General features: G+C 36.6%; 3 protein-coding genes across 3 annotated transcripts; 1 reads left to right on the forward strand and 2 right to left on the reverse strand.

Annotated features, from left to right (window-relative positions):
- Positions 1-442: 442 nt before the first annotated feature.
- Positions 443-7,495, reverse strand: Non1 (nucleolar GTP-binding protein 1). Its single transcript, XM_090163066.1, has 16 exons — positions 7,315-7,495; positions 6,133-6,303; positions 5,214-5,317; positions 5,054-5,137; positions 4,824-4,977; positions 4,328-4,612; positions 4,193-4,258; positions 3,929-4,129; positions 3,794-3,868; positions 2,619-2,670; positions 2,465-2,562; positions 2,282-2,394; positions 2,126-2,213; positions 1,841-1,912; positions 1,529-1,660; positions 443-644 (listed from the first exon to the last, which is right to left on the reverse strand). The coding sequence occupies exons 1-16, from the start codon at positions 7,360-7,362 to the stop codon at positions 492-494; spliced, it is 1,896 nt and encodes a 631-aa protein (XP_090019192.1). The 5' UTR covers positions 7,363-7,495; the 3' UTR covers positions 443-491.
- A 904-nt stretch (positions 7,496-8,399) lies between these two features.
- LOC149921064 (endonuclease G, mitochondrial-like) lies at positions 8,400-20,633 on the forward strand. Its single transcript, XM_090162546.1, has 7 exons — positions 8,400-8,500; positions 9,841-10,161; positions 10,627-10,686; positions 11,602-11,859; positions 14,169-14,281; positions 15,664-15,844; positions 20,319-20,633. The coding sequence occupies exons 2-7, from the start codon at positions 9,970-9,972 to the stop codon at positions 20,412-20,414; spliced, it is 900 nt and encodes a 299-aa protein (XP_090018672.1). The 5' UTR covers positions 8,400-8,500; positions 9,841-9,969; the 3' UTR covers positions 20,415-20,633.
- Positions 20,546-23,396, reverse strand: LOC149921065 (28S rRNA (uridine-N(3))-methyltransferase). Its single transcript, XM_090162545.1, has 11 exons — positions 23,204-23,396; positions 23,026-23,056; positions 22,741-22,955; positions 22,614-22,684; positions 22,411-22,559; positions 22,212-22,342; positions 21,965-22,031; positions 21,458-21,539; positions 21,259-21,378; positions 21,044-21,191; positions 20,546-20,670 (listed from the first exon to the last, which is right to left on the reverse strand). The coding sequence occupies exons 1-11, from the start codon at positions 23,282-23,284 to the stop codon at positions 20,602-20,604; spliced, it is 1,164 nt and encodes a 387-aa protein (XP_090018671.1). The 5' UTR covers positions 23,285-23,396; the 3' UTR covers positions 20,546-20,601.
- Between the last annotated feature and the right edge of the window lie 1,574 nt (positions 23,397-24,970).

Below are 24,970 nucleotides of genomic sequence, written 5' to 3' on the forward strand. Positions count from 1 at the left end.
ATTGACCCTGTTGCTCTCTCACAGATTGATCCAAGCTGCCCCATCTCTCGGGACGGAGCAAAATTTTCAGATCGCTTGGATCGCCAATGGAATACGAAATTCATGCACTTTTGGTTGACATTCAGCAGATAGTAGATGGTACGCTGCTCTCTTAAAAAAATTTTTATTGAGAGCAATTTATATTTGTCCTCCGATTTAGAGCGATGACGTAAGAGACAAAATCAGGTCAGCCTTAGAGTGGTTTCAATGGAAAACGCTATAAGTGATAACTCTAACGTCATCTTGGAAAAAATCTTTACTCCCTTCGAAAAACCCTAAATACCTCATAAACACTAATAATTTTTAGTAGCTCCAAGTGTAAATGCTGTGTATAAAGAATAGAAAATGGCCCCTTTAGGTATTGCACTTGTGGTTTTACCTTGTAAATTAAGTACAATGGCAATTTAATTAATTGGAAGTTTTATTTAAATATAATACACATCTACATAACTTTATCTACGATCAGTTTTCCCTACTCCTCTTCTGCCAACAAGAAGGTGCTTAGGTTTCAAATCAACAATCTTCCTATCGCCTTCACCTTTTCGAGCTGCTAGATTCCTCTTATGTTGAGCTGCTTTGGCCATGGTTCTAACTTTCTTTAAAGTCTAAATTAGCAAAAGAAATTGAATTAAACATCGAGTATTGAGGATAAGGTTGAAATAGGTATCAATTAGACACATTAAGAAAATTGTTTGGTATCCGACTGGACAGATAAGGCAATATCATTGCCCTGCTGCTAATTAAAATACCATAATTTATTTTGCACCTAGATTTAGCTTTAATACAAATATTTTGCAAAAAAAGCTCAATTTCTTGTGCTTTTAACTAGTGTTATCTAATATTGTAATTCAACAATATCAGTAACAATAGGCTTTTCCAATAAAAATTAAAAAATGTTATTTCAGCATGCCACGCGAGTCAACAGATCCCTACACTAACTAAAAAATTTGACTTCAGCCTGTTTGATTTATAATCTAGGGTCCCTGGCATTTGCAGCCCCACTTTATTTGGTTTATCATAGCTATGCTAGAATGGTAAAAAACATATAAATAATACAACCATTACTTAAAGGGAATATAACCGGCAAAGCAATATTTAAGCAAGACCACTTCAATTTTTCAAATTTCCCTGTACAGTGGCGCCAAACATTTCTAACACCCAAGGCAAGAGAGGCCAGAACTGCAGACTAAATACATGAGATTATATTCCCTTTAATAGAAAAGTCTATTTCGAGGTTTAACTCATATTGTTTACCAATTTAGCATTTTCCAGTTTGAAACCCTTTAACAACCGATTTTCATGTAAAAAAAACTGCAATAAATTAGCTAAGCCTATTCCCCTGGTTGAAAATACTGGCTTTTCCGTAAAAATCTGTAAAATTAGTAGTTTTTCCTGATAAATTAGTATCAATCAGGATTTAAATCTCGATACTGGTAAAATACAAGTTTGTGTCAGACACTACTAGTAACTCTTATCGTAAAATAATTACCTTAACATCTCTAACTCCAGATTCATCTCTAGGAATTTTAGAGCTACTTCTCACCCTGCCCATACTGTCTTCCCGTTTACGTTTCAAATTTCTACGTGGTTCATTAGTTTCCACAGCTTCATCAAAATGATTCTGAAATACAAAACCGGTTCGCGAAATTAAAATCATGATAAAAAACATGAATTCAGAGAGGAATGAAATTATCAGAAAATTAAAAGTTTACATCAAAGACAACTAAAAATTAGGTTGTCAGTGTTGGTGGAAGTTCATCATTTAAATAAAATAATCTTTAAGAGTTCTCCAAATGTTTACCTCCTTGTGATGCTCGATATCAACTCCTAATTGTTTCATTTCTGATCGAAGACGGCTTACGCTTCTGTCACGCTGCAAGAAAATTCATATTTAATTTAATTTATTTTATAGTCCATAAACTTTTTGTTTTGAAGCCGACTGAACAGTTGTGCACACAAAGTTGCAAAACTGCTAATTAACTTCAATGTTTTGATCTTGCACGTAAGTTGGCACTATTTACATCATTAGTAATTATGTAAAAAGTATTTTAACTGTGCACAAAAATAGAATTAAACCGATACTTACAGTACGAGGATTCCTGGGTAACTTAGGTTTGTTACTCCTTTTGTTTATTTGGGATTCCTGCTTCATGATGGCTTTCTTATCTTTAATTCTACAAAGAACATCATCTCAGTTTAAACGCATAAATATTTTTTGAAAAGAAACATTTTAATCACTAACAACTTAGCCTGTCTCCTAATTTCCATCATTTCTTCATCTTCTTCACTCTCAGAGTCGTGATAAAATCCTGAAGCAAATCTACCTGCCTCTTCTTCTTCTAATTCTTCTAGTTTCTAAAAAACAACATTAAAAAATAATTAACAATAAATGAATCATTAAATTATTAATACCCGCAATTCTTACCTTCATGATCTCTGGATCAATGTAGTCGGCAATATTATGACCTTCCCATAACTCTGGAATAATATCATATTTCTGTTCTTCAGGCAAGTCATAATTCTCTGCCAAAAACAAATTATTAGAAATATACCATTAACAAATTTAAAAAATGGCATACTTTTAAGATCCAAAATGTAGTCCTCTCCTAATTCAAGTTCAATATCTCTCTCCTAAAAAGAGACAAAACCATTCAGAACTCTGTGTGATCTATTTGTAGAATGATCACTAATAATTCCTTTGGAATACTACATGCTTTTTGCCTCATCATAGAGATATCATGCAATGAACCATGGCCATGGATCAACTCTTGAATTGGTTTTTAATTGGCACATTATTCTTGTTAAGGAGCTTATCTCTATAGATATAACACTCCACAAAGTTTCAGTAATTTTTTTTCGATTAACAAACATATCTATGGAATGTAATCATTGCTATTATATATAGCTATAATTTAACCAATTCCGATACCAATTTTGAGTTACAATCAATCAATACTGATAACTTTTCTACTAATATGGAAACTCAGTAGCGATACGTAGTGGTGTGCGAGCACTCGCTTAAATCGAGTACTCGAATTGAGTTCGAGCTCAAAACTCTATAAGCCTTGTCCAGAAACTCTCCAAACTTTCGAGTTTAAAATTGGTTCAAGGTTAAACTCGATTAAGACTCGTTAAGCAGTTTTCGTATTAACGAGTTTCAGGGCTATGCGAGCACTCGTGTAAACCAATTACTCAAATCAAGTTAGAGTACTCGGATAAAAAATGGAAAAACTCGCCCAGCTTTCGTTCTTCTTATAGAGTTTCAAAAAATTACGTCATAGCTCTCCACCAATTAGGGCTCACAAAAAACATTCGACGTCATACTTTATCAGGTACTTTTTTTTATTGGATCATATGACAGATTTCGAATATTAAATTGTCATGTGATGTTTAAAACAGCTAGCATTGGCTGTGTCGTTTTAAGTTTTACTTTTAGTTTCAAACATAAAATGAAATACTGCGCGAACTTCGCATTTCATTACAAGTAATCCTGGATGAAAGTGATGATCTAATTAACTTTTTTAATATATTAAAACTCCCAAATGTAATGGTTCAATAGAAACTCGTGAAAATTTTTTAAGACTCGTTAAGGGCTCGAAGCTTAGAAAAGGTGATATTTTAAAACTCGTAAACGATAAGAAAATTTATAAAAACTCATACTCGACTCGGTAGTCAAAAATTGATACTCGCTCACCCCTAGTGATACGGTAAAATCACAATATCATATATTACAGACAAGTTTATTATATATTACCAGTTTTCTCTTTTCTTCCAACTCCATTGCCTTTTTCTTTAATAAAGCCGCTTCAGGAATAAATGCCGGTCTATCCTAGAATTATAAAAAAAAATTCAAGTAATACTCTAGTTTGTAATTACAGCAAATTTGTACTTTAGCATCTCTTGGAGTTGGAACAGCAACGTGAAGCCTATTCAGAATTCCTGCCGCTTTCTTCCCTTTAATCTTATTCTCCACACGATGAGTCAATAGAATATCACAGGCCTTGTTGCGAAGTTCCATGACACCATCCCCAGTAAGTGTGCTCATTTCCATAAGTTGAACTCCGTCTTTTATCAAGTCTGCAACCACTGCCTAAAATTGACCCAAGAGTTAACTACAAATTAACTACGGAGTTTTATCAACAATATCACGTACTTTTCTATCTTCAGGAAGTTCCTCAAGTTTTAACACATCGCTTTTGTTAATTACAAGAATGATTGGCTAAATAAAAATAAAAATCCATTAACCATGTCCATGGAAAAGTCAATAAGTTAAATTCTGAGCACACACCTTATTGGTAAAAAGGGGCTTAATATTTTCAAAGAGACTGATCTGTTCTTCCAAATTATGTCCACACTGTTCCGATATGTCCAAAATATACAGAATACAAGCTCTAATGTGAGCCAAAGCAGTGATGGCTTGCATTTCAATGGTATTTCTTTCTTCCAATGGATGGTCCAAGATCCCGGGTGTATCTATAACCTGCCACCTCAGGTATTTGTAGTCTGTGTGGCCAATAAATAGAGATTTGGTTGTGAAAGCATAAGGCTGTACATCCACATCAGCCCTCGTTATCTGTAACATTGAAATTGCATGTTTTATATATATATATAATCATAAGAGTTTAATGTTTATAAAATTAAAAAGAGCTATTTATCAGAAAGGTTATAGTTGTCCACATAAATTCAGAGTTGAATCTCTATTCATCATATTAAAAGTAAGCCTTGGATGGTATTGAATTTTCACATCTATTAAAACCACCCACCAAAAGATGAAGATAACGTACCTTGTTGATAAAACTGGATTTTCCAACATTTGGAAATCCGCATATTAGCAGCGTTCTGGCATTTGGGTCAATTGATGGAAGCCTGGATAAGTGCTGTCTAACTTGTTCTAAATATTCCAAACTTTGATTTTGTTTTTTCATTATTGTAGCCATCCTAAAAATATATGGAATGAAGAAACTCAAAATTCATGTCTAAGAGGTTTTTTTAGATTATAAATAACTTTTTATACCTTCCAAGGGCAGCCCTTTTCAGTTGTTTACATCGGTAAAGTGAATCTCCGTATTTCAAGAGCCGAACATAATCCCTAGCTACACTAAGGTATTATAAACCAAGAATTAATAGAACATTTTTGAGAAATATCTATTATATTTAATGGTGACTATGCTTACTTGTCTATTAAATGTCTAGCCATGTTCAACTGTCCCAAAGCCAATTTGTAATGATCTTTGTCATACAATACATTTAACAAGTCTGCAAAAAATGGATGAATATCCTACAAGAAATTAACCTTAAGTATTGAAAAGAAATTGGAATGTTGAAAATCAGTGATTTTTGGGTCCTTCTATAAATTCTAGAACCCAAATCTACCTATATTCCTCATGACTTAACTTTTTATTCATATTTATGTGCGTATTTCTCGCTAGACTCGAAAATAGTTTTAGTTGAACTTAAATTCTGTATTTTGATTAGAAAGAGAATAGGACCAATTTTATAATAAATTAACCGTATGAATTATTAAAAGTGATCGCTTACCCCAATAGTTAAAATTTTTTTAACTTTTTAAATACTCCTTTCAAATTTAATCCGTGTTAAACCATTAAAAAAAACTTAAAAATTTCAAAAACCACACACTAGTTATTACAAAACCATGCAAAATACAGTCACGCCAAACTTAAATATTTACAATACGCAAAAAAGCAAATAAATACTATATAAATTCTGAAGTGTTATTTAAAAGCAAAAACTTGTACGACTAATTCTGCAGTAACAACCATAAACCAAATACAGATAGGGCCATATTTGGTTCCTGAACTAGCGAATTATATTGCACATCTGTGCAAGACCCTCAAATCATCTTGATCTGAAGCCGAATTGATGTGCTAGGTTATTCAAAACATTGTAAATCAAATAAACTCATTCAGTATTTAAAAACTAAGTAATTCAAAAATATTTACAACCATGATTCTAATAGTGCACAAAAATTTAAAACATAGCAATTAAACATGGTTAAAAGTGTGGTAATAGTTTGAAAAAAACTAGCAAATCAATTCAGCCAAAAAAAATTTCAAAACCTCCAAAAACTCTTACCTCCATTTTGGGGAAATCTGTTAGAACTTGACTCAATTTATCATGAAAACTCTGTTGCGTAAATTTTACTTTACGCATATAAAATTGCCGGATTCGACTGATTTTATAATGTCTATGTACCACAGTGGGTGTTTTCCTTTGAGTTTTGGAAAGTGTTATATCGATAAAATCCTGAAAAATGGTACCAAGTTAATATTTCATTCACTTTGAATTTACCTTAAAGATAAGAATATCAGGGCCCCCACTCAAATCTTCAATTTTTTTAAAGGAAAAATAGGACTATTTTAAGAAAATTATAGGATTTTATAGGACTATATATGCTATTTAATATACTAACTTTATGCATTTAAAAACAAAATCTATATTTAGAGAAATAAATCTTTGATTTTCACTTAAAAAATAGAAACTATTTAACCATTTTATCACAAAAATATACTAGTAGCTAACCATGTTAACAATAACAAAAGTATAGACTAGAATGACTTGGTATAGGAATTTATCCTATAGCTAAATCTAGCCATTTAACTGACAAGGAGACCCCCGAGGTAATAATCACCGATTTTGTTCAAAGTCGGGTATAATGTACACCTTTATGTAACTTGAAAAACGGTTGCCATGGCAAAACGAAAGCCAGTCGCAACTTTTCCCTTGCAGGTTTTTCAATTTACATGGAGGTGTACATTTACCCGAGTTTGAACAAAATCGGTGATTATCACCTCGGGTCGTCTCCTTGTGAGTGGTTGGATTTGAAATGGGCAAAATATCAAAATTATAGGATTTTATAGGACTTTTATGGGATTTTGCTTAAAATATAGGATGTTATAGGACATTTTTGAAAATATAGGATATTAAAGGAACTATACGACCTTTGGGGGCCCTGGAATATATAATAATTGGGTTACACGTGCCTGAATGCCTGATGCTTGCCCTTTATAAAAGGCACACGGTTTGGGCCTTTGGGGGATTGAAATCTTATCATCATTTTACACTAGTCTAATTGCGAAACACTTTTACGAGCAGAACTCGAATATTAACAAACTTAAATGTTCGACTTTAAAACATTTAAAAATTCATCAACCAGAATTACGAAAAAAATAGGTATGTTCGAAGCAAATTTCTTAGCCACGTGGTGTAATAAGCCTTAGTCATACAGACTAGGATAATATTTAGAAAAATACTTACTTTCGATGTCGGAACAACAGTAATTTTCTTGAAATTATAATGCGACATATTTGATGTTGAGTTTTTCAATTATTTACAAATAAAAATTAAATTAAATTGAACTACAACGAGAAAAACGGTTGCTGACTCCCGAATCCCGATCCACAGGATCGTCCGACTGTGATTGTCACTCACTATGCTCTCTGTAGCAGACTGGCATCGTGGCGTTAAAAAAGGGTCGCAAAATTGCTTAAAGCATGGACGAATTACAGTAATTCGTCCGTGCTTAAAGCGTCCCCTTGAATTGTCAGCAGGAGTCGATCACAGCCACCCAATCCCAAAACTCAACCCACATACGAAATTTTATAAAATATGCAACTTATTATATTTCGTCAATTTGTTTTTAAAATTTAGTATATAATTTATATTCGTTACTTGCGAATGGTTAACGAAAAAATTTGTCCTTATCCCCTCTCCATAGTAGAATCCGGGGCTAATGTTTGGGGCCCATTATGATGGTTGCCCCCCCTTTTTGTTTATTGAATGTGCTTAAGGTGCCAGCCGAAAGCCCTATAAACCCAAAGAAACGGTGCCCCCATAGACAGTATATATCCTTAAGGATATATACTGTCTGTGGTGCCCCCTAAAGGAAACGATCTCGCAAGGTTTTTAAAATCGTGCATGCACTACTACGACGATCTCGGATCACTATAATTGTAAGCGTATCTTTTTTCTAGGAACCTTGGGATCAATCTGGCAAAAAAATTTAGAAAGCAGCTCAATATTTTTGTATCGTTTTCTGTGGGTATCGCTGGACTCCTTAAGAAAGAGCTAAAGATGCAACTATTCATTTTATATCTAATAACGTTTTCTACATTTTATATATTATGAAACATTTCTTAATTTTTATATTTTATTTATGTTATCAGTAGAACCTGCCATATATTATTACAACTGACCAATAATTTATTTTGAACACACAATAGATGGCAGGACGTTCTACGGTTTTCGATCTTTGGACTTTTTGTTTATCGCGAAACCGCAGAAAGATTTGAATTGTAACAGTAGCCTGTAGGAATAACTAAAAGACGTCGCGTTTATAGTTGCAAAACAAAAGGCTATTGAAAATTTTCAATTTAATTTTCGCACACGTAATAAGTTGTAATTTTGTTCATAGGTGATATAAAGGAAAATCTTAATTGTTCAGGTAAAAAGGCATATGTCAATTTTTTTTAAAACTACAATAAATGAGTCATGAGGTGAGAGTTCGGATAGAGACGAAAAACGTATCCCTGTTGCTATTATCAGAAATACATGTATTTCTGCTATTATGTCAACACGTCCGTCTGCGCTTTGCGTCATGAAACCAAACTTGGTGCATGGACTAATTAATGTCCATGCTTGGTGGTGCCTTGGGTATTAGCCTAGCTGATATATCTATCTATATCTAACTCAATTAATACGAAATGTCAACAAGAGTCCTCACCACGGTAGAAAAATAAATCCAGTTTATTTGGCACTTTTGACCAATCAAGAAATAAGCGATAAAGTAAAGTGGCTAAAAAGTTCATTAAATAAAGATAAACAAGTCGTATTTTATTGTTAGCATGTTTCATCTTTTATTAGCCCATGTTGGTAGTACATATGCCTTCGAGGCGAAAAAAGACTTCCAATGAAATTAAACAAGCCAATTAAAAGTTTAAAGATTTTCAAAACAGAGGTTTGGTTGGGAAATTATTTCGTAGTTACGTAAGGGAATGTCGTACTATTATGATGTAGCTGGACCCACGAAACTGATAAACATTCGTTATAGGTTACCTTAAATTACTAATGTGGTCGACATTTATCATTAATAGTCATAAATGGAGCTTCATTAGCCTTCTTCCATTTATTAGAAACAAAAAATTTAAATAAGAGCGCTGCTTATGAACTTGGCAATGCTCATAAAGGAAATTAAAATATGTATTTACAAAATGTAATGGCGTTTTTCTTTGGGCTGCTCCTATCGTTCCCGGAGTGCTCCAAAAGTCGTTACGTTTACCATTGTGTTATCGTTCATAAAACTTTGTTATTCATTTTATATTAAAATTTTTTTGCCTAAAATTACCTCTAAGTACTGATCTTAAAAACATGGCATTTCTCATTAACAAATCACTCATGAAATCCTCAAAGAAAAAAGATTGAAGTCTTTCGTTACATGTATTCAACAACATGGTTGCCACGCCGTTTTAATCGAAGAAACAGATGTTATTATTCACTAGTGGACAGTTTCTGAAACTGTCTACTAATGACGATCGCCTACCAAGTTATCTTACCAAAGACCATTCAAAGGCTTTGTAATTAGACAAAAAAAATAATTTTTCAATGTAAATTAACAATTAAATTTTACCAGTCTATAAATCCTGAGATCGTTGTTAAATATAAAAGTTAATAACGTCCGTTTCTAAAACCGGCCGCTTATCGGTGTCATTAGCAAAAAAGCCCATATTTCGCTAAAATCCTGTTTGAGAGGAAACTAGTAAGAACAGTTGTTGGTTTCCGTTGCAGCGTCATCACATCTCGATCCTATATTCAAATGACACCGGGATGAAACTATAGTCGTCTAAACAACTATCAATTTCTTTCAAACTTAAAATCGATTTTTTTTTAAACTGATACTGCTTGAAGTGCCGCCACATGAAGGAAATGATGTTCAAAAGGTTGCTAGATAAAAACGTACTTAAACTTACCGGTGCCAGTGTCGCAGGGTGGCTATGCGCTACTTTTTACGAAAAACACAAGGCTGGCAGCTTGGAAGCGGCGACGATCGTCACGCAGTCGAATCTGGTTCCCGTCGAGCCCACCAAAGACTCCAGCAGGACTTCCCAAGTAAGCTCACAGGCCGCTCCTAATTTTTTCAAAATTACACTGACAGTATATTTTAAGTTAATTGAGTTACGTAAGTGTGTCAGGTAGTGGAAATACTTACTGATTTATTCACGTTAATCGTGAATATTTGGGCAAGAATCTACTTATATATACCTAGGGAGAATGACTATGTAGCAACTATTTGTAGCGTGGCTCCCAATACCCCTAAATCTGACGTCTTTCGAGGTGATTGAAGCACACGTTTTTCTGTCTCCCCCACTCGTGTCGGCTTAAATTCGTCCATGATGCCCAAGGATCGTCTCAACATTGTCGATCTCCCAAAATAAAAGCACCTCTATCGAAAAATAATATGCGCGGCCATAATGGCTCTCGTTAAAGATTTAACACGCGAAAGATAGGGAACTGACACACTTATGTAAAAGATAATTAAGAACGTATGGTGAAATGTTACACGTTCATTTTCAGATCATGAGGTTTGGTTTCCCCAGCACGGATTCCATTCGGGTCTTCGGCGATTACGTCCTGGTCAGTGTCACAAACATTTTTAAATTTAACACGAGTCAAAATCGGTATCTTCCCATTGCGCCGAATTCCGCCAATGTTTTTGATGAAATTAACCCAAAGGCGGGTTTTGTATTTTTCTAATCGACCGACGCAATATTCACAATTGAGCGACCGCAAAAAAAAATAGTTTTTCTTTCTACTCCTTTTGATTTTTTAGGTGAGGTTAGGTTAGGTTAGGTAACACTGCATGCTGTATTGACAGATGCTGAAACGGATAAAACCGAATCCTAAACCCGGAGAAGTGCGGGTTTTTCGGTCGAATGGGACAATCCCATTAGACCGAATCCTTAATCCGCGAAAATGCGGGCTTTTTCGGTCGAATGGGATTCGTCGCAATGGAACAGATTCTCAAAATCGGGCTACGATTATTCAACTTTAAGGAGGTTGGATGACGACGATGATACAGTTAAAAAACGCGCGCTTCCCCAGTAAATCAGACTTTTCCACCCACCTGGGTTGATTTGTCAACAACGTTCTCTATCGCACACAAATAGAGGTTCTGGAAAAAAATAAGAAAGCAATGTTGGGAACGATTAATTATGAACATAATTATATAAATATTGAAGTAAATATTTAAAATTAATATTCATAAAAATTTTGGCAATTGGGGAAAGCAAATCTCACTTATGGGCACCATTCTAAAGCTTCCAACTTCCTAATAAAGTTGAATAACCCTGCCTGATAGACAATATCAGGTGAAAACCTGGTGTCATCCGCTATAATTTCCGTTGTGCAATGTAAAACATTACCCTTCAAAGATTATGTTGCGGACGACACGATATTTGTCGCCAGAGGTGTCCGCCTATTTGCAACCCGTTAAGCCTGGGCGCGTGAGGTCGATTGGTTCCTGAACCCTTTTGTTTTTCTCGTTGAAAGTCTTACGACCGTCGAAACCGGACCGCGCATTGGGTGTTTGAGCACTTGACGGCTGAATCGGTGAAGAAAAATCCCGAAGTGGATCGCGCGAAGTGCGAATTCAAGGACGACAACGGAGTGCATCCTATCTTCCGTTCGACGAACAAAGATTACAAAGGCAGCGGCTATGACAGAGGCCATTTGGCGGCCGCCGGAAATCACACGCTGTCCCAACAGTACATGGATGAAACTTTCTTCTTAAGTAACATCTCCCCTCAAGTATGCCAATGTCTTCGAAATCACCTTAATCAGTAACACCTCCTAAGATTTCCAGCAAATACTCGCGATTAATTCTGGATACAAAGAGTTTCGATAAAAACTATTTAGTGTTGACCGACATCTTAATTTTGCCGATATGGACTTTCAGAAATCGATACCGATACGGATTTTTTACCGATATGACCAATCAATATCGATTCAGATTTTTTACCTATATGATCAATCGATACCGATTTTGATTTTTTACCGATATGGCAATTGTATACCAATTCTGATTTTTTACCGATATGGCAAATCCATAGATAAAATAACTTCGTATATAAATAGGAAACTTCAATGGGGCAAACTGACTCTCACGAGATTGCCCTGACATCTAGTGACTGCGCCAGTTGGCTGTGTTCTCAAGAGCGTAGAACCTATTGAGGAATTCGAGGTCGGAGTTTTGTGAATAAACGTATTTTGCAAGGTAAATACTATATATCTTCAAATATACAAGAAATAGCGTTTAAAACAAACTTGAAATCATTACTGAATGCTATTTCTTTAGTGCTATTTTTTTACATTTTATCTCATGCAGTTCAAGAAAAAAGTACTTTTAATACTAGCTCGCTTAAGCTTTTGCAATTGGGATTGCGTTACACCAAGGTTCTAGTACGGACTTCGTGTAGTGCGAACTTCACCAAATAATATTATTCGGGTGCCGCCACCAGATGTCGGCCAAATTTTTTGCGTTACCTCTACAACATGAAATTTCCTATCTATATAGGAAGTTATTTTATCTATCGGGCAAATCAATACCGATTCTGATTTTTCACGGGGTTGCCACAATATTATCAGATTCAAATTCCCTGGCTATTCCCTGTTTCCCTGCCCATTTTAAGTTATTTTCCTGATTTCCCAGACGTGTGGCAACCCTTAATCAATACCGATTCTGATTTTTTACCGATATGGCAAATCAATACCGATTCTGATTGTTTACCGATATGGAAAATCAATACCGATTCTGATTTTTTAACGATATGGCAAATCAATACCGATTCTGATCTTTTACCGATATGCCAATCAATACGTATTCCAATTTCTTACCGATATAGCAAATGGAAACCAATACAGATTTTTGGCCGATATGACAAATCGATACCGATTTTTATTTAGACAATATGACCATTCAATACTGATACCTATTTTTTTACCAATATGGCAAATGAGCAACGATATACCAATTTTTACCAATATAGAAAATCGATATCTATACCGATATTTCAGGATTTTTAACCAGTTATTTAGAGATTTAGCTAAATTTTTTACTGTTTATCTACAGATTCTGACAAAAAAATGTGACATTAACTATTTCGGTATTCAAAAATATTTGCTTTCGGAAAAGCACCACGTATTAAAATTCGTCATCGGTAGCCATCTATATAGGCTTATACCCAAACCACCTTAGGCCCAAGTCATCAAGCGACTTCTAACTACTTTATTCCAGGTTCCCTACACTAACTATTACAGTCAACATCAAAAAAATTGTATTTAAATGGGAAACCAAAGAAATCGGGGAAACCCATATAGTAGTTTACCGATTTATCGTTAAAAATTTTCAAAAGGATTTATCTATAATATCACGAAATCGGTTATTACTTGGTCGAACTTGGGCCTTAGGTGGTGCCTTGGGTATTAGCCTAGCTGATTATTATTATTATTCTTACTTTGTCCCTAACTAATAACATATGTAACATAATAACTGATAAGTATGCCTCTGTATAACATTCCCATGTAAAAAAACACACACAATTAGACCAGGTTTGAATTACATTATAAATCAGTTACATTAACAACATTATAACTGAACTGATGTTGACCGTTATGGCGCAATCAAGGTTTAGTTCAGCACAGATCACCCTAGGGTCTAAATATACTACTACCAAAGACGATGATATACTAGTTACATGTAGTTCAGTTGCGAGTCCAAGTCGGAGCTGACCGAGGGTGTCAGTATCAAAAAGGTTAGGTGATAAAATTAATTCATGACTCGTTTTTCGTCGGAGCTGGCCGAGGGTGTCAGTATCAAAAAGGTTAGGTGATAAAATTAATTCATGACTCGTTTTTCGTCACGGAGTTGGAAGTGACGTAATTTACTTCATATCCAGTGAATAAGGGTTTCAATAAAGAAAATGCCACTAAGACCTACTTATGTAACTTAAGTGATTATGTTACATATGCTAATAAAAATTTCGATGGAAATGATTTGGCTTTGGATTTCGAAAATGTGAACTTCCTGGTAATATTGTCTCATTTGTTTCGTTGAAAAGGTCGGCCAAGGTTTCAACAGAGACTCTTGGAATAAACTAGAAAGCTACGTCCGTAAATTAACTAAGACTAACAAAAATGTGTACGTTTGTACTGGTCCTCTCTATTTACCCAGGTAACTAGTACTATTTACCACCATAAGTCTATAATTACTTTCCATAAGTGTGTCAGCTACTTGATAATTTAGAAGCGACTAATCGTTGCTAAGGTTCCCAATAGGCCCTTCAATAAAACATCTTCAAGGAAATCGCCAAAAAGTAATATTTCCGAGAGCCAGGACCTGCAAGTTACGGTTTATATAGTGCCTGTTGAAATAATGGACACTTTTCACCCGTAAACAGAACGTGGTGTTTTTGCTAAGACTTAATATGTCAAAACATTTCCCTTGGTTAAAAGGGAACACTTGTTGCATACCGTACAGGGGAAAAGTTTCCATTATTTCAACAAGCAATATATTAACAGTAACTTGCTCTCGGAAATATTCCTTCTTGGTAATTTCCTGGAAGATGTTTTATTGCGGATTACGGCAACTTATTACTTCCCCATGGGCAATGGAAATAGCGAATTGATGACAAAACCTAGTTTATCGTGCTATTTTGATTAATTTAGTTTAGGTTAGGATTTGGTTAAATTAGGTCTAGGTTAAAAGTGGGGTGGCGGAGTGGTTAGCACGATCGTCGCACAGCAAGGGGAACCCGCTTGTGGCACTTGGTGAAAACTCGGAACAACTCCTTTCGTGTAGAGTTTGCAAGTTCTCTCCCTACTGGTTAAAAGGGTTTCACTCTCCATGAAAACTTGAAGTTAACGGTAATAGTGAGTGTAGGCAGTAGTTCGTCCATGGTGTAGGGGAGCTGTTGGCTCGCGCGCCATGAATGGCTTGCCCCCCTCCCTCCTCCTACGCATTGTAACCCGGCCACCTGTGTAAAGGTATTAAACTTCACTAGATGGCTTAGGCCTAAGGTGGTGCCTTGGGATTATTATTAAATTAGGTTATTATATGAATATTAAGAATTGTTTTAGTAATTTGATGATTATTTGTGGAGTGACGTAGAATTGACGTCCTACCCAAAAAGGGGTGTTTCTAGCTAGAAAAATATATAACTGAATAACAAATTATGAATCGCCGGTGTTACGCCTCAGAACGGCTCAACATCAGAGCTGTTTTAAGACCTTCGTTGGCTATGGGCAATAAGACCTTTGTAGGCCCTATTTCTGAGAAGAAATGTATGGAATTTTTCATACTCATAAGTCATAAACTTTTGTAGGCTCCTTTTCAATGCCCCTTGTGTCTATTGGATAAAACGGCCGTGGGCCGAGTGAATTCGCGTGAAGTTCACCAATTTAAATGAAATGTGCATTCTAGAAATGGCTCTTAGTGAAAATTTTACTCGCGGAAGTGACACACTTATGTACAATATAACTATAAATTTAACATAACATAAATGAAACGATGAATTTAAATAAAGTAACTCATTCATATTAAAACTGCAATCTTAGGCGGGAGCCTGACGGAAAAACCTACGTGAAGTACGAAGTGATCGGGAGTGACAATGTGGCCGTTCCAACGCACTTCTTCAAGGTAATCGTGACTGAGGCGGAAAACCAGGTATTTCAACTGGAATCTTACGTAATGCCGAACCAAGCCATTGACGATTCGGTTCCTCTACCAGCCTTTTACGTAAGTTAACTAATACTCGTCTTGGTTTACGCGTAAGTTTGAAATATGCAGTTCAAATGCAACGTCCTAAAATTCCCATTACTTGGACCTAAAGTGAAACCGTCAGTAAATCCCCAATAGTTTGACCTGAAATCCCCATTACTTTGACCTGAAGTGAAACCGTCCGGATATCCCCAATAGTTTGACCTGAAATCCCCATTACTTTGACCTGAAGTGAAACCGTCTGTAAATCCCCAATAGTTTGAATTGAAATCACCATTACTTTGACATGGAGTGAAACCGTCTGGAAATCCCCAATAGTTTGACCTGAAATCCCCATTACTTTGACCTGAAGTGAAACCGTCTGGAGTTCTTTAGTTCAGTTTAAGCCCAACAAAGGGTTATAAACCCATCACGTCGAGACAAGGAGGAGCTAGTCGTACAGGTTCAGGTACGCAGCAAGGGCCTTTCGGAATTGGGCCCTGTTGGGGATATCTTTGAGATAATCAGGAAGGGAATTCCATTCCTGAACGGAGGAGGGAAGAAATTAATGCTTGCGCACAGAGAGTCGGAAGCCCGGAAGAATCATGGAGGCGACACGATTGCCTCTGGGAGGGCGACGCCAGTCGGACAGGGCCGCCGAGAGGGGAGCAAGCGCACCACAGGAGCGGTGAACCACACTGTTTACGATGACGAGACGCTTTAACCGACGTCGCAAAGAAAGAGTGTCCCATTTTTTGTTCTTGAGTACGTTGGTCATAGATGTACTCCACGCGAAACCAACACTGGCCGCGAAGCGAAGGGCACGGCGCTGTATAGTGTCAACCGCGTGGGCGCCACTCACTGTTGACGGAAATCCCCAATAGTTTGACCTGAAATCACCATTACTTGGACCTGAAGTGAAACTGTCTAGAAATCCCCAATAGTTTGAATTGAAATCCCCATTACTTTGACCTGAAGTGAAACCGTCTGTAAATCCCCAATAGTTTGAATTGAAATCCCCATTACTTTGACCTGAAGTGAAACCGTCCGGATATCCCCAATAGTTTGACCTGAAATCCCCATTACTTTGACCTGAAGTGAAACCGTCTGTAAATCCCCAATAGTTTGAATTGAAATCACCATTACTTTGACATGGAGTGAAACCGTCTGGAAATCCCCAATAGTTTGACCTGAAATCCCCATTACTTTGACCTGAAGTGAAACCGTCTGGAGTTCTTTAGTTCAGTTTAAGCCCAACAAAGGGTTATAAACCCATCACGTCGAGACAAGGAGGAGCTAGTCGTACAGGTTCAGGTACGCAGCAAGGGCCTTTCGGAATTGGGCCCTGTTGGGGATATCTTTGAGATAATCAGGAAGGGAATTCCACTCCTGAACGGAGGAGGGAAGAAATTAATGCTTGCGCACAGAGAGTCGGAAGCCCGGAAGAATCATGGAGGCGACACGATTGCCTCTGGGAGGGCGACGCCAGTCGGACAGGGCCGCCGAGAGGGGAGCAAGCGCACCACAGGAGCGGTGAACCACACTGTTTACGATGACGAGACGCTTTAACCGACGTCGCAAAGAAAGAGTGTCCCATTTTTTGTTCTTGAGTACGTTGGTCATAGATGTACTCCACGCGAAACCAACACTGGCCGCGAAGCGAAGGGCACGGCGCTGTATAGTGTCAACCGCGTGGGCGCCACTCACTGTTGACGGAAATCCCCAATAGTTTGACCTGAAATCACCATTACTTGGACCTGAAGTGAAACTGTCTAGAAATCCCCAATAGTTTGAATTGAAATCCCCATTACTTTGACCTGAAGTGAAACCGTCTGTAAATCCCCAATAGTTTGAATTGAAATCCCCATTACTTTGACCTGAAGTGAAACCGTCTGGAAATCCCCAATAGTTTGACCTGAAATCCCCATTACTTTGACCTGAAGTGAAACCGTCTGGAGTTCTTTAGTTCAGTTTAAGCCCAACAAAGGGTTATAAACCCATCACGTCGAGACAAGGAGGAGCTAGTCGTACAGGTTCAGGTACGCAGCAAGGGCCTTTCGGAATTGGGCCCTGTTGGGGATATCTTTGAGATAATCAGGAAGGGAATTCCACTCCTGAACGGAGGAGGGAAGAAATTAATGCTTGCGCACAGAGAGTCGGAAGCCCGGAAGAATCATGGAGGCGACACGATTGCCTCTGGGAGGGCGACGCCAGTCGGACAGGGCCGCCGAGAGGGGAGCAAGCGCACCACAGGAGCGGTGAACCACACTGTTTACGATGACGAGACGCTTTAACCGACGTCGCAAAGAAAGAGTGTCCCATTTTTTGTTCTTGAGTACGTTGGTCATAGATGTACTCCACGCGAAACCAACACTGGCCGCGAAGCGAAGGGCACGGCGCTGTATAGTGTCAACCGCGTGGGCGCCACTCACTGTTGACGGAAATCCCCAATAGTTTGACCTGAAATCACCATTACTTGGACCTGAAGTGAAACTGTCTAGAAATCCCCAATAGTTTGAATTGAAATCCCCATTACTTTGACCTGAAGTGAAACCGTCTGTAAATCCCCAATAGTTTGAATTGAAATCCCCATTACTTTGACCTGAAGTGAAACCATCTGGAAATCCCCAATAGTTGACCCGAAATCCCCAGTACTTTGACCTGAAGTGAAACCATCTGGAAATACCTAATAGTTTAACTGGAAGTGAAAACAGGCTGAAATACCTAATAGTTTGGCATGAAGTCAAGCCTTCCTAAAACCCCCAATAGCTTGACCGGATGTCAAGCCGTCCTAAAATCCCCAATAGTTTGACTTATTAAAATCCTATTTTACGGGTTCAAAGGCCAAACCTCGGGAAAATTCAAATGACCTAGATGCTTACGTAACGCAATAAATCTTGTGAGAGAAGTACTCATCGCCTAATCAGCAACCTGAAGCAGGCCCCTAAACTCTGTGAGCATTTGGCTCATGACCAAATTACTTCCTTCTTACACAGTACCAATTTTTCTCTTCATCTCAGCATGGTTTTCTCTCAAGGCGGTCTTGCCTTACTAATCTGCTTCAAGCCACTAACACTTGGTCTCGTTGGCTGGATGAGGGCTTTAGTGTTGATGTTATCTTCCAAGACCTTTCTAAAGCATTTGATTCCATCCCACATTGCATTCTACTTGAAGAGCTTCAGTCAGCCAGTATCAAAGGGGACACCTTGCAATGGCTAGAATGCTATCTTTCTGGTTGTAGGCAAAGGGTGTTCTTGCATGGTCATGCTTCGGCTTGGAGTGCTGTGGAAAAAGGTGTCCCACAGGGGTCTGTCTTAGGTCCCCTGTTGTTTATCATTCTCATAAATTCCCTGCCAACCGTCGCGAGTGTTACTATCATTTTCCTGTTTGCCGACGACACAAAGCACTCCCGCGAAATTAAAGTGCATAATGACAACCTTGCGCTTCAAGCCAACCTCGACGCTGTAGTAAGTTGGGCGGATTCCCACGGCTTGTCGTTTAACACAGCCAAGTGTTTGGTTTTACATCTAGGTCGTAAATACCCTAATAATGAGTACACTATCAAAGGTTCACCAATTTCTTATACTCTCTCTGAACGTGACGTTGGGGTCACTGTGGATCCCAGTTTTACATTCTCAACTCAAACACACAAAGTTATTAAACGCTTACGCTCCATTGCTGGGTTGATTCGCTGCAACTTAAATTTCCAATTTGCACGACTTATTAAACAATTGTATAATTCCCTTGACCTCCCACTTATCGATTATTGTTTCCAAATATGGAGACTGATCTCTCTGCCTTGCAAAAAGAGAAAAACTAATTCTAAAAAATTAGCCATTCGTATGGGGAAACAACCCGCTCCTTCTCAGGTGAACTCATTTCGAATTCAATTCATTTCTATTTGACATAAAACTTAATATTTTGTGTCTCTTCCACAAATTCTTGTACAATGTTATAGACCTCAAGCTATTGGTTTTTTTTAATCCTTAAATTCGGGCACCACTACCAGTGGGCGCACTCATGAATTTTCAAAACCTATTTGGCGCGAATTTTCCACTAACTCCACCACACTAATATAAAAATACACTCCATAGAAGCATAGAAAAAAGGAGTATGGAGCTAAGACAATTTTTACGAGAGACCATGAACCAGAAGTGCAAGAGGGCCTGATACACAAAGGGTCTATACAGGCTTTTTTTCGCGCATGATGACGTCAAAAGAGAGAGAACACCAGCAGAAAAATTAGGAGCGATAAAAGACCTAGTGTTTACCACCTTATTTTAAGCCCCCATTCTCCTACTTTCATCACCTTGACACATTATTTTACACTCCTTACTTTTTCCCCATGACGAAGATAATTACTAATTTGTAAACCTTATTTTAAGGCACACTATTGTTCGTTGTAAATGTATTTTGTAGAAGCAATAGCTTATGAAGATAGACGTTTCAAGAAAATAACTTATTATTTTAATAAAAATATTATATGCTAATGACTGTAATAAATTTTTTACAGGTGCCATTAGAGAGTGTTGAAAGGGCGGCAGGTTTATTATTCTTCGATAAAGTACCAACCAAAGCCTTCAAGCGTATAAATGGAAAATCAACATAATTTAACTTAAATTATTAAAATAGTATGGAGAGTTATTTTTTGAGACATTTGGTAATTTTTTTAAATACCTTACCCAATTCAAACCTAATTAATGGTTTATACTTATAATAGAACCTAAAATGATGGTGAGTTTTTTGTTCATGATAAATGATCTTTTATTAAAATTGCATTATAATTTAAAGAAATATTAGATTACTGAACGATTTGATTCAGAAAGTTTGAATTGTAACGATGACAGTGTGATTAAAATTGCTTCCTTTAAAGCAATGATACTGTTAGTTTGTGTTAAATACTGTAATTGAGACCATAAGACTATAATATTGCTCCATAAGCGTACATCACTTCCTATTCGTTACAAATATAATTTTTTTAGAGAGCTGTACTGAACACGAGCAAGTAAATGGGTTCAATAATGTTGCTTCACAAACCAGCGCCTCAAACTTGGCAACCTAGTTCGCTCCAATGATGACATAAATGAATTAGCAAGTGGGTTTTAGCTATCATGAAACTGTGGATAAACACTATTGTAGGCCTCTGATGATATCAATATGTGAATAGCTCTTGGTAAACTATTTTCCCAAAGAAACACGCTTTTGGATGAATATTATAGACTTACAGTGGAGACTTACCTCAGTTCTAATGGTCTTGGAGCCTTGATTTGGACAGGAATTAATGTAGTGATGAAATATTTCAGTCGGAGAACTTTCGGTTAAATGCTCATCAGCTTCTAATGAGTATTCTAAGCCCTTTAACCCTCCAAAGACTATCAGAAGATTCCTGAAATTAGGCAAAAATTTGTATTACAAAAACATTGTTTCAATTACACCCAAAAACGACAACTTACTTAAATCTTTTTAGATTTATTTCATTAATGGAATCTCCTTTATCCGATGTGCCTATGATTAAGTCATATCCTTCTTCGTGTGAACTGTTTTTGAGGACTTCGTTCAAACTTGAAGCTAATCTGCAAGAAAATTATTTTTATTCCATTTACATAATTGAATATTTCAACTAGTTGGTGATAGGCTGCCAATGCAAATTACCTGACGGAATAGCCCCAATAAAGACCAGTTTCTTCCCTTGGTGTACTTGGAGAAACCACAATACCCGTTGCACGCTTTTTATCTGTAAATATAAGAGGAATTACCATGCTTTAATCTTTGATTTTTAATTCAATGTACATAAAATATTGACACCAAAAACCTCAATTTTACTACAAACAAATAAGAAATTGGATACTACACTTTGATCTTAACAAATAAATTAGATACTACACTTCGATCTTAACAAATAAAAATTAGATACTACACTTCGATCTTAACAAATAAAAAATAGATACTACACTTTTATCTTAGCCAAAAACCCAAGAGAGAAAAAAGCAGTAACAAAAGCTGAAAGATTTAAATCTATCAAACAGAATGCACCCAAGAAAATACATTTATATATTTATATTAAGACTGATACTACACTTTGATTTTAGTCAAAATGTTCAAAATATAAGAAGTTATCTAAAAAACAATGAATAAAAGTTAAACACTAAAATAGCATACTTGGATTGTTATTTAATTTAACTGTAACTCGAACACCAGTTTGGATCACTTTATCAATTTGAATATCCTGAAATTTTAAAATGGGATAAATACAATTTATTTCAGTTCCTGCCTAAGAACTATTGATGCAGCGGCCTAGCCATTAGGCACAGATACCAGAAAAAAATGGTTTTATGAAAAAAACCTTTCTCTAGTCAATTATGAGCTCCCAAAACCCAATTCTGGCTACGCCACTGTACAGACCTACTTTAGTTAAACCAATATTGACGTAAGACCCTTTTCCTTCTTTAACCGGCCTGTCAATAATAACGCCTTCTCTGAATAAGCTGTGGTCATTTGCTCTTAAATGGTGAGGCGCGTCGAGTGGATTTAGTAAACCTACAGAATAAAAACCAGAACTTTATATTACATGTAGACAAAAATTCAATTTTTACTAAAACATTTACCAGCATATTGCAAGTCTTTATGCATTGGGAAGAAATATTTTCTTAAATATTGTGGACACTCGAGATATTGTAGAATCCTGGCCATTTGGACATTCGCTTTCCCCTTTTTGCCAATTCCTTTGTACTCACCCTCAGTGGTTTTTCCATCTCTATGGCAAAATAAAGTTAAAAACTTACAAAATTATTTAAATCACAAAACTTACTCTGGTGAAGAACAGGTCTCGTCAAATATTATAATTTCATCAACTCTAAAAACGCAAGCAGCTCTTGCAATCTACAAATAATGACTTGTTTATTAAATCAAATTAACAATTTATCAATAGGGCTTACTTGGCCAGCTAAATACGTTCTAAGTTCCGGAGACTGTGCATTATCTAGAATAGAGCCAGGTATTGCAATAGCAACTGTATTTGTGTTTTCATGCAATACAGAATTTTCTTCAACTTCAATTTCCTTAAATTTAGATAAGGCTGATTCTAGTTTCTCTTTTTTCTTCAATTTCTTGAGACTCCGCTGTTCTTTCCATACTTTGTGTTCTTGTTTTTCTAAATAATAATTACCTTCATTAATATAAGAATCATTACGCAAAAGACCCTTAAAAATACGAAAACTTACTATCTTCTCTCCATTTTTTCCATTCAGAAACCTACGATATTAATAATACAAGTATTTAATTGTGCGTCCAATATAACAGATTCTTTGAAAATAATTTAATCTAAACGAAAAATGCCGTCGTGATATCCACTGCACTCAAAAATAAATACGCGAAACAATGTAAATTATTAAAAATAACCTGTTTTTCTTTTTGTTGAGTGGTATTTTTCTTTCCTTTCTTTATTTTAACACTTACTGGACTCAAATCGGAATCCGACATTTAACCAACACTTTAATAGATTAATTTTTTATATATATTTAGCAATATCTTTTGAAACTACACGTGACGTTTGCGGGTCTATCATCAGTAAACATAAATCTCTTTAGTTGCCTAAAAACGCGACACTTTAAATGGTTCCTGAGAATCCTGACCTTAAAAGGATAAGGGAGTTCAAATAATTTCACAAAAGAAAATAGCCTTACATGGGCTCCCCACAAATGAATTAAATAAGCAGATTTAAGGGGCCCCCTTGATTGCGAATTGCTGAATGGGGTGTAGGGGAGCAATATCATCCACAAAACTTTTATTGAATACGACAGTTTAGTTTACTAAAAGTTCTATAATAAGTAAAAAATTAACAAAATGTATGGCACTGACAGTGATGTTTAAAAAATACCGCAACTTGGTAGATAACTGTAATTTCTAAAATGTAATAGCTTTCTTTATGTTGAATTTCAAAGCCTAGAAAAATTAAAGGCGCTTTCAAAAAAAAATTAATTATTGATTTGGAACACACGAATTGATTATTTAACCCGGAAAAAGGCTACAGAGACTACAAAATTACGGCTATAATTAAGTGTCATATCAAAAGTGACATAATTACTAAAAGTGTGTCAATGTATTCGTTTTGGAAATTTATGTTACGTGCTAAGTAAAAGTGGCGATTGGAGGACGGAGGGTATTCATTGAGGAGGGAGTAAAGTTCAAAAGTATAAATAATGTCACCTGGTCCTGGTGAAAGCTTCGAGAACTAAGAAAGAGTAAGGGAGAATGCTAGCAAGCTATATGATTTTTTTTTCACTTGACCGAAACGGTAACGCCATTTTAATTCAAACGCGAAAGAACAAACAAGAAAGTGGGTACATCGTCCATCCTAGCCTGGCCTCTTAAGTGGTCTATCTCAGTAAATCTTTAGCATTGGAAAGTATAGGAACTTGCATACTTTTGTTAATTATGTAGCTTTACCTATACACAACCGAAAACTATCGCTACGCCCCCTTTGGTTCGCCATTGAAACCTAGATAGGTAGTGGCCAAAGCATACGCTAATGACTGTATCTCTAAACGGACGGGAAAAGCAGCCTAAAAGAGGTACCCCCTCACTGTCCGTTTGTGTCCTACTTCGTATTAGTTGAAATAGTCGGCCGTACTCGATTCGCAGGGCCGTCAAGGTCATTCGAAAGAATGTAAACCCCCATTTCAAACGGAACGTTTTGTCCCACGTGACGAAATATATGGCCTTGACAGCTCGAAACTTTACAGAGAGACGGAGGCGGCGGCAGATGATTTTGTACGGTGGAAGCTACAGCTTTTCCCGTCCGGTTAGAGATACAGTGTCCATGGTTCCAGAGATGCGCCCCCGTTGAGCTTAACCTTTCCTGCTAGGGTTAAAGGGCAACGCAAGTGTCCATGATTTGGAACTATGTTTTCTTCTACAAGTCGTAAGTTGGTATTCCAAGGAGGATTTTGTACCGCGCGAAGATCTTATTCTCCTTGGTGCAATTTCGCTCTCGTTTGCGAATTTTTCGACAACAACAACGAACCCAGGATTTTAGGCTAAGCTTAATTTGTTTATTATGGAGAAAATAATTGAGTTAGTTTCCGAGAGTTTGACGTTGATATTTCGATTGAACAATGTTTTAGAAAAAATTATTTGCCAATTGAATATTTTCAATTATTTAGGCGG

Source organism: Leiobunum rupestre, chromosome 11, assembly GCF_980474605.1.
Source record: "Leiobunum rupestre chromosome 11, qqLeiRupe1.1.hap1, whole genome shotgun sequence".
NCBI lineage: Eukaryota > Metazoa > Arthropoda > Arachnida > Opiliones > Sclerosomatidae > Leiobunum > Leiobunum rupestre.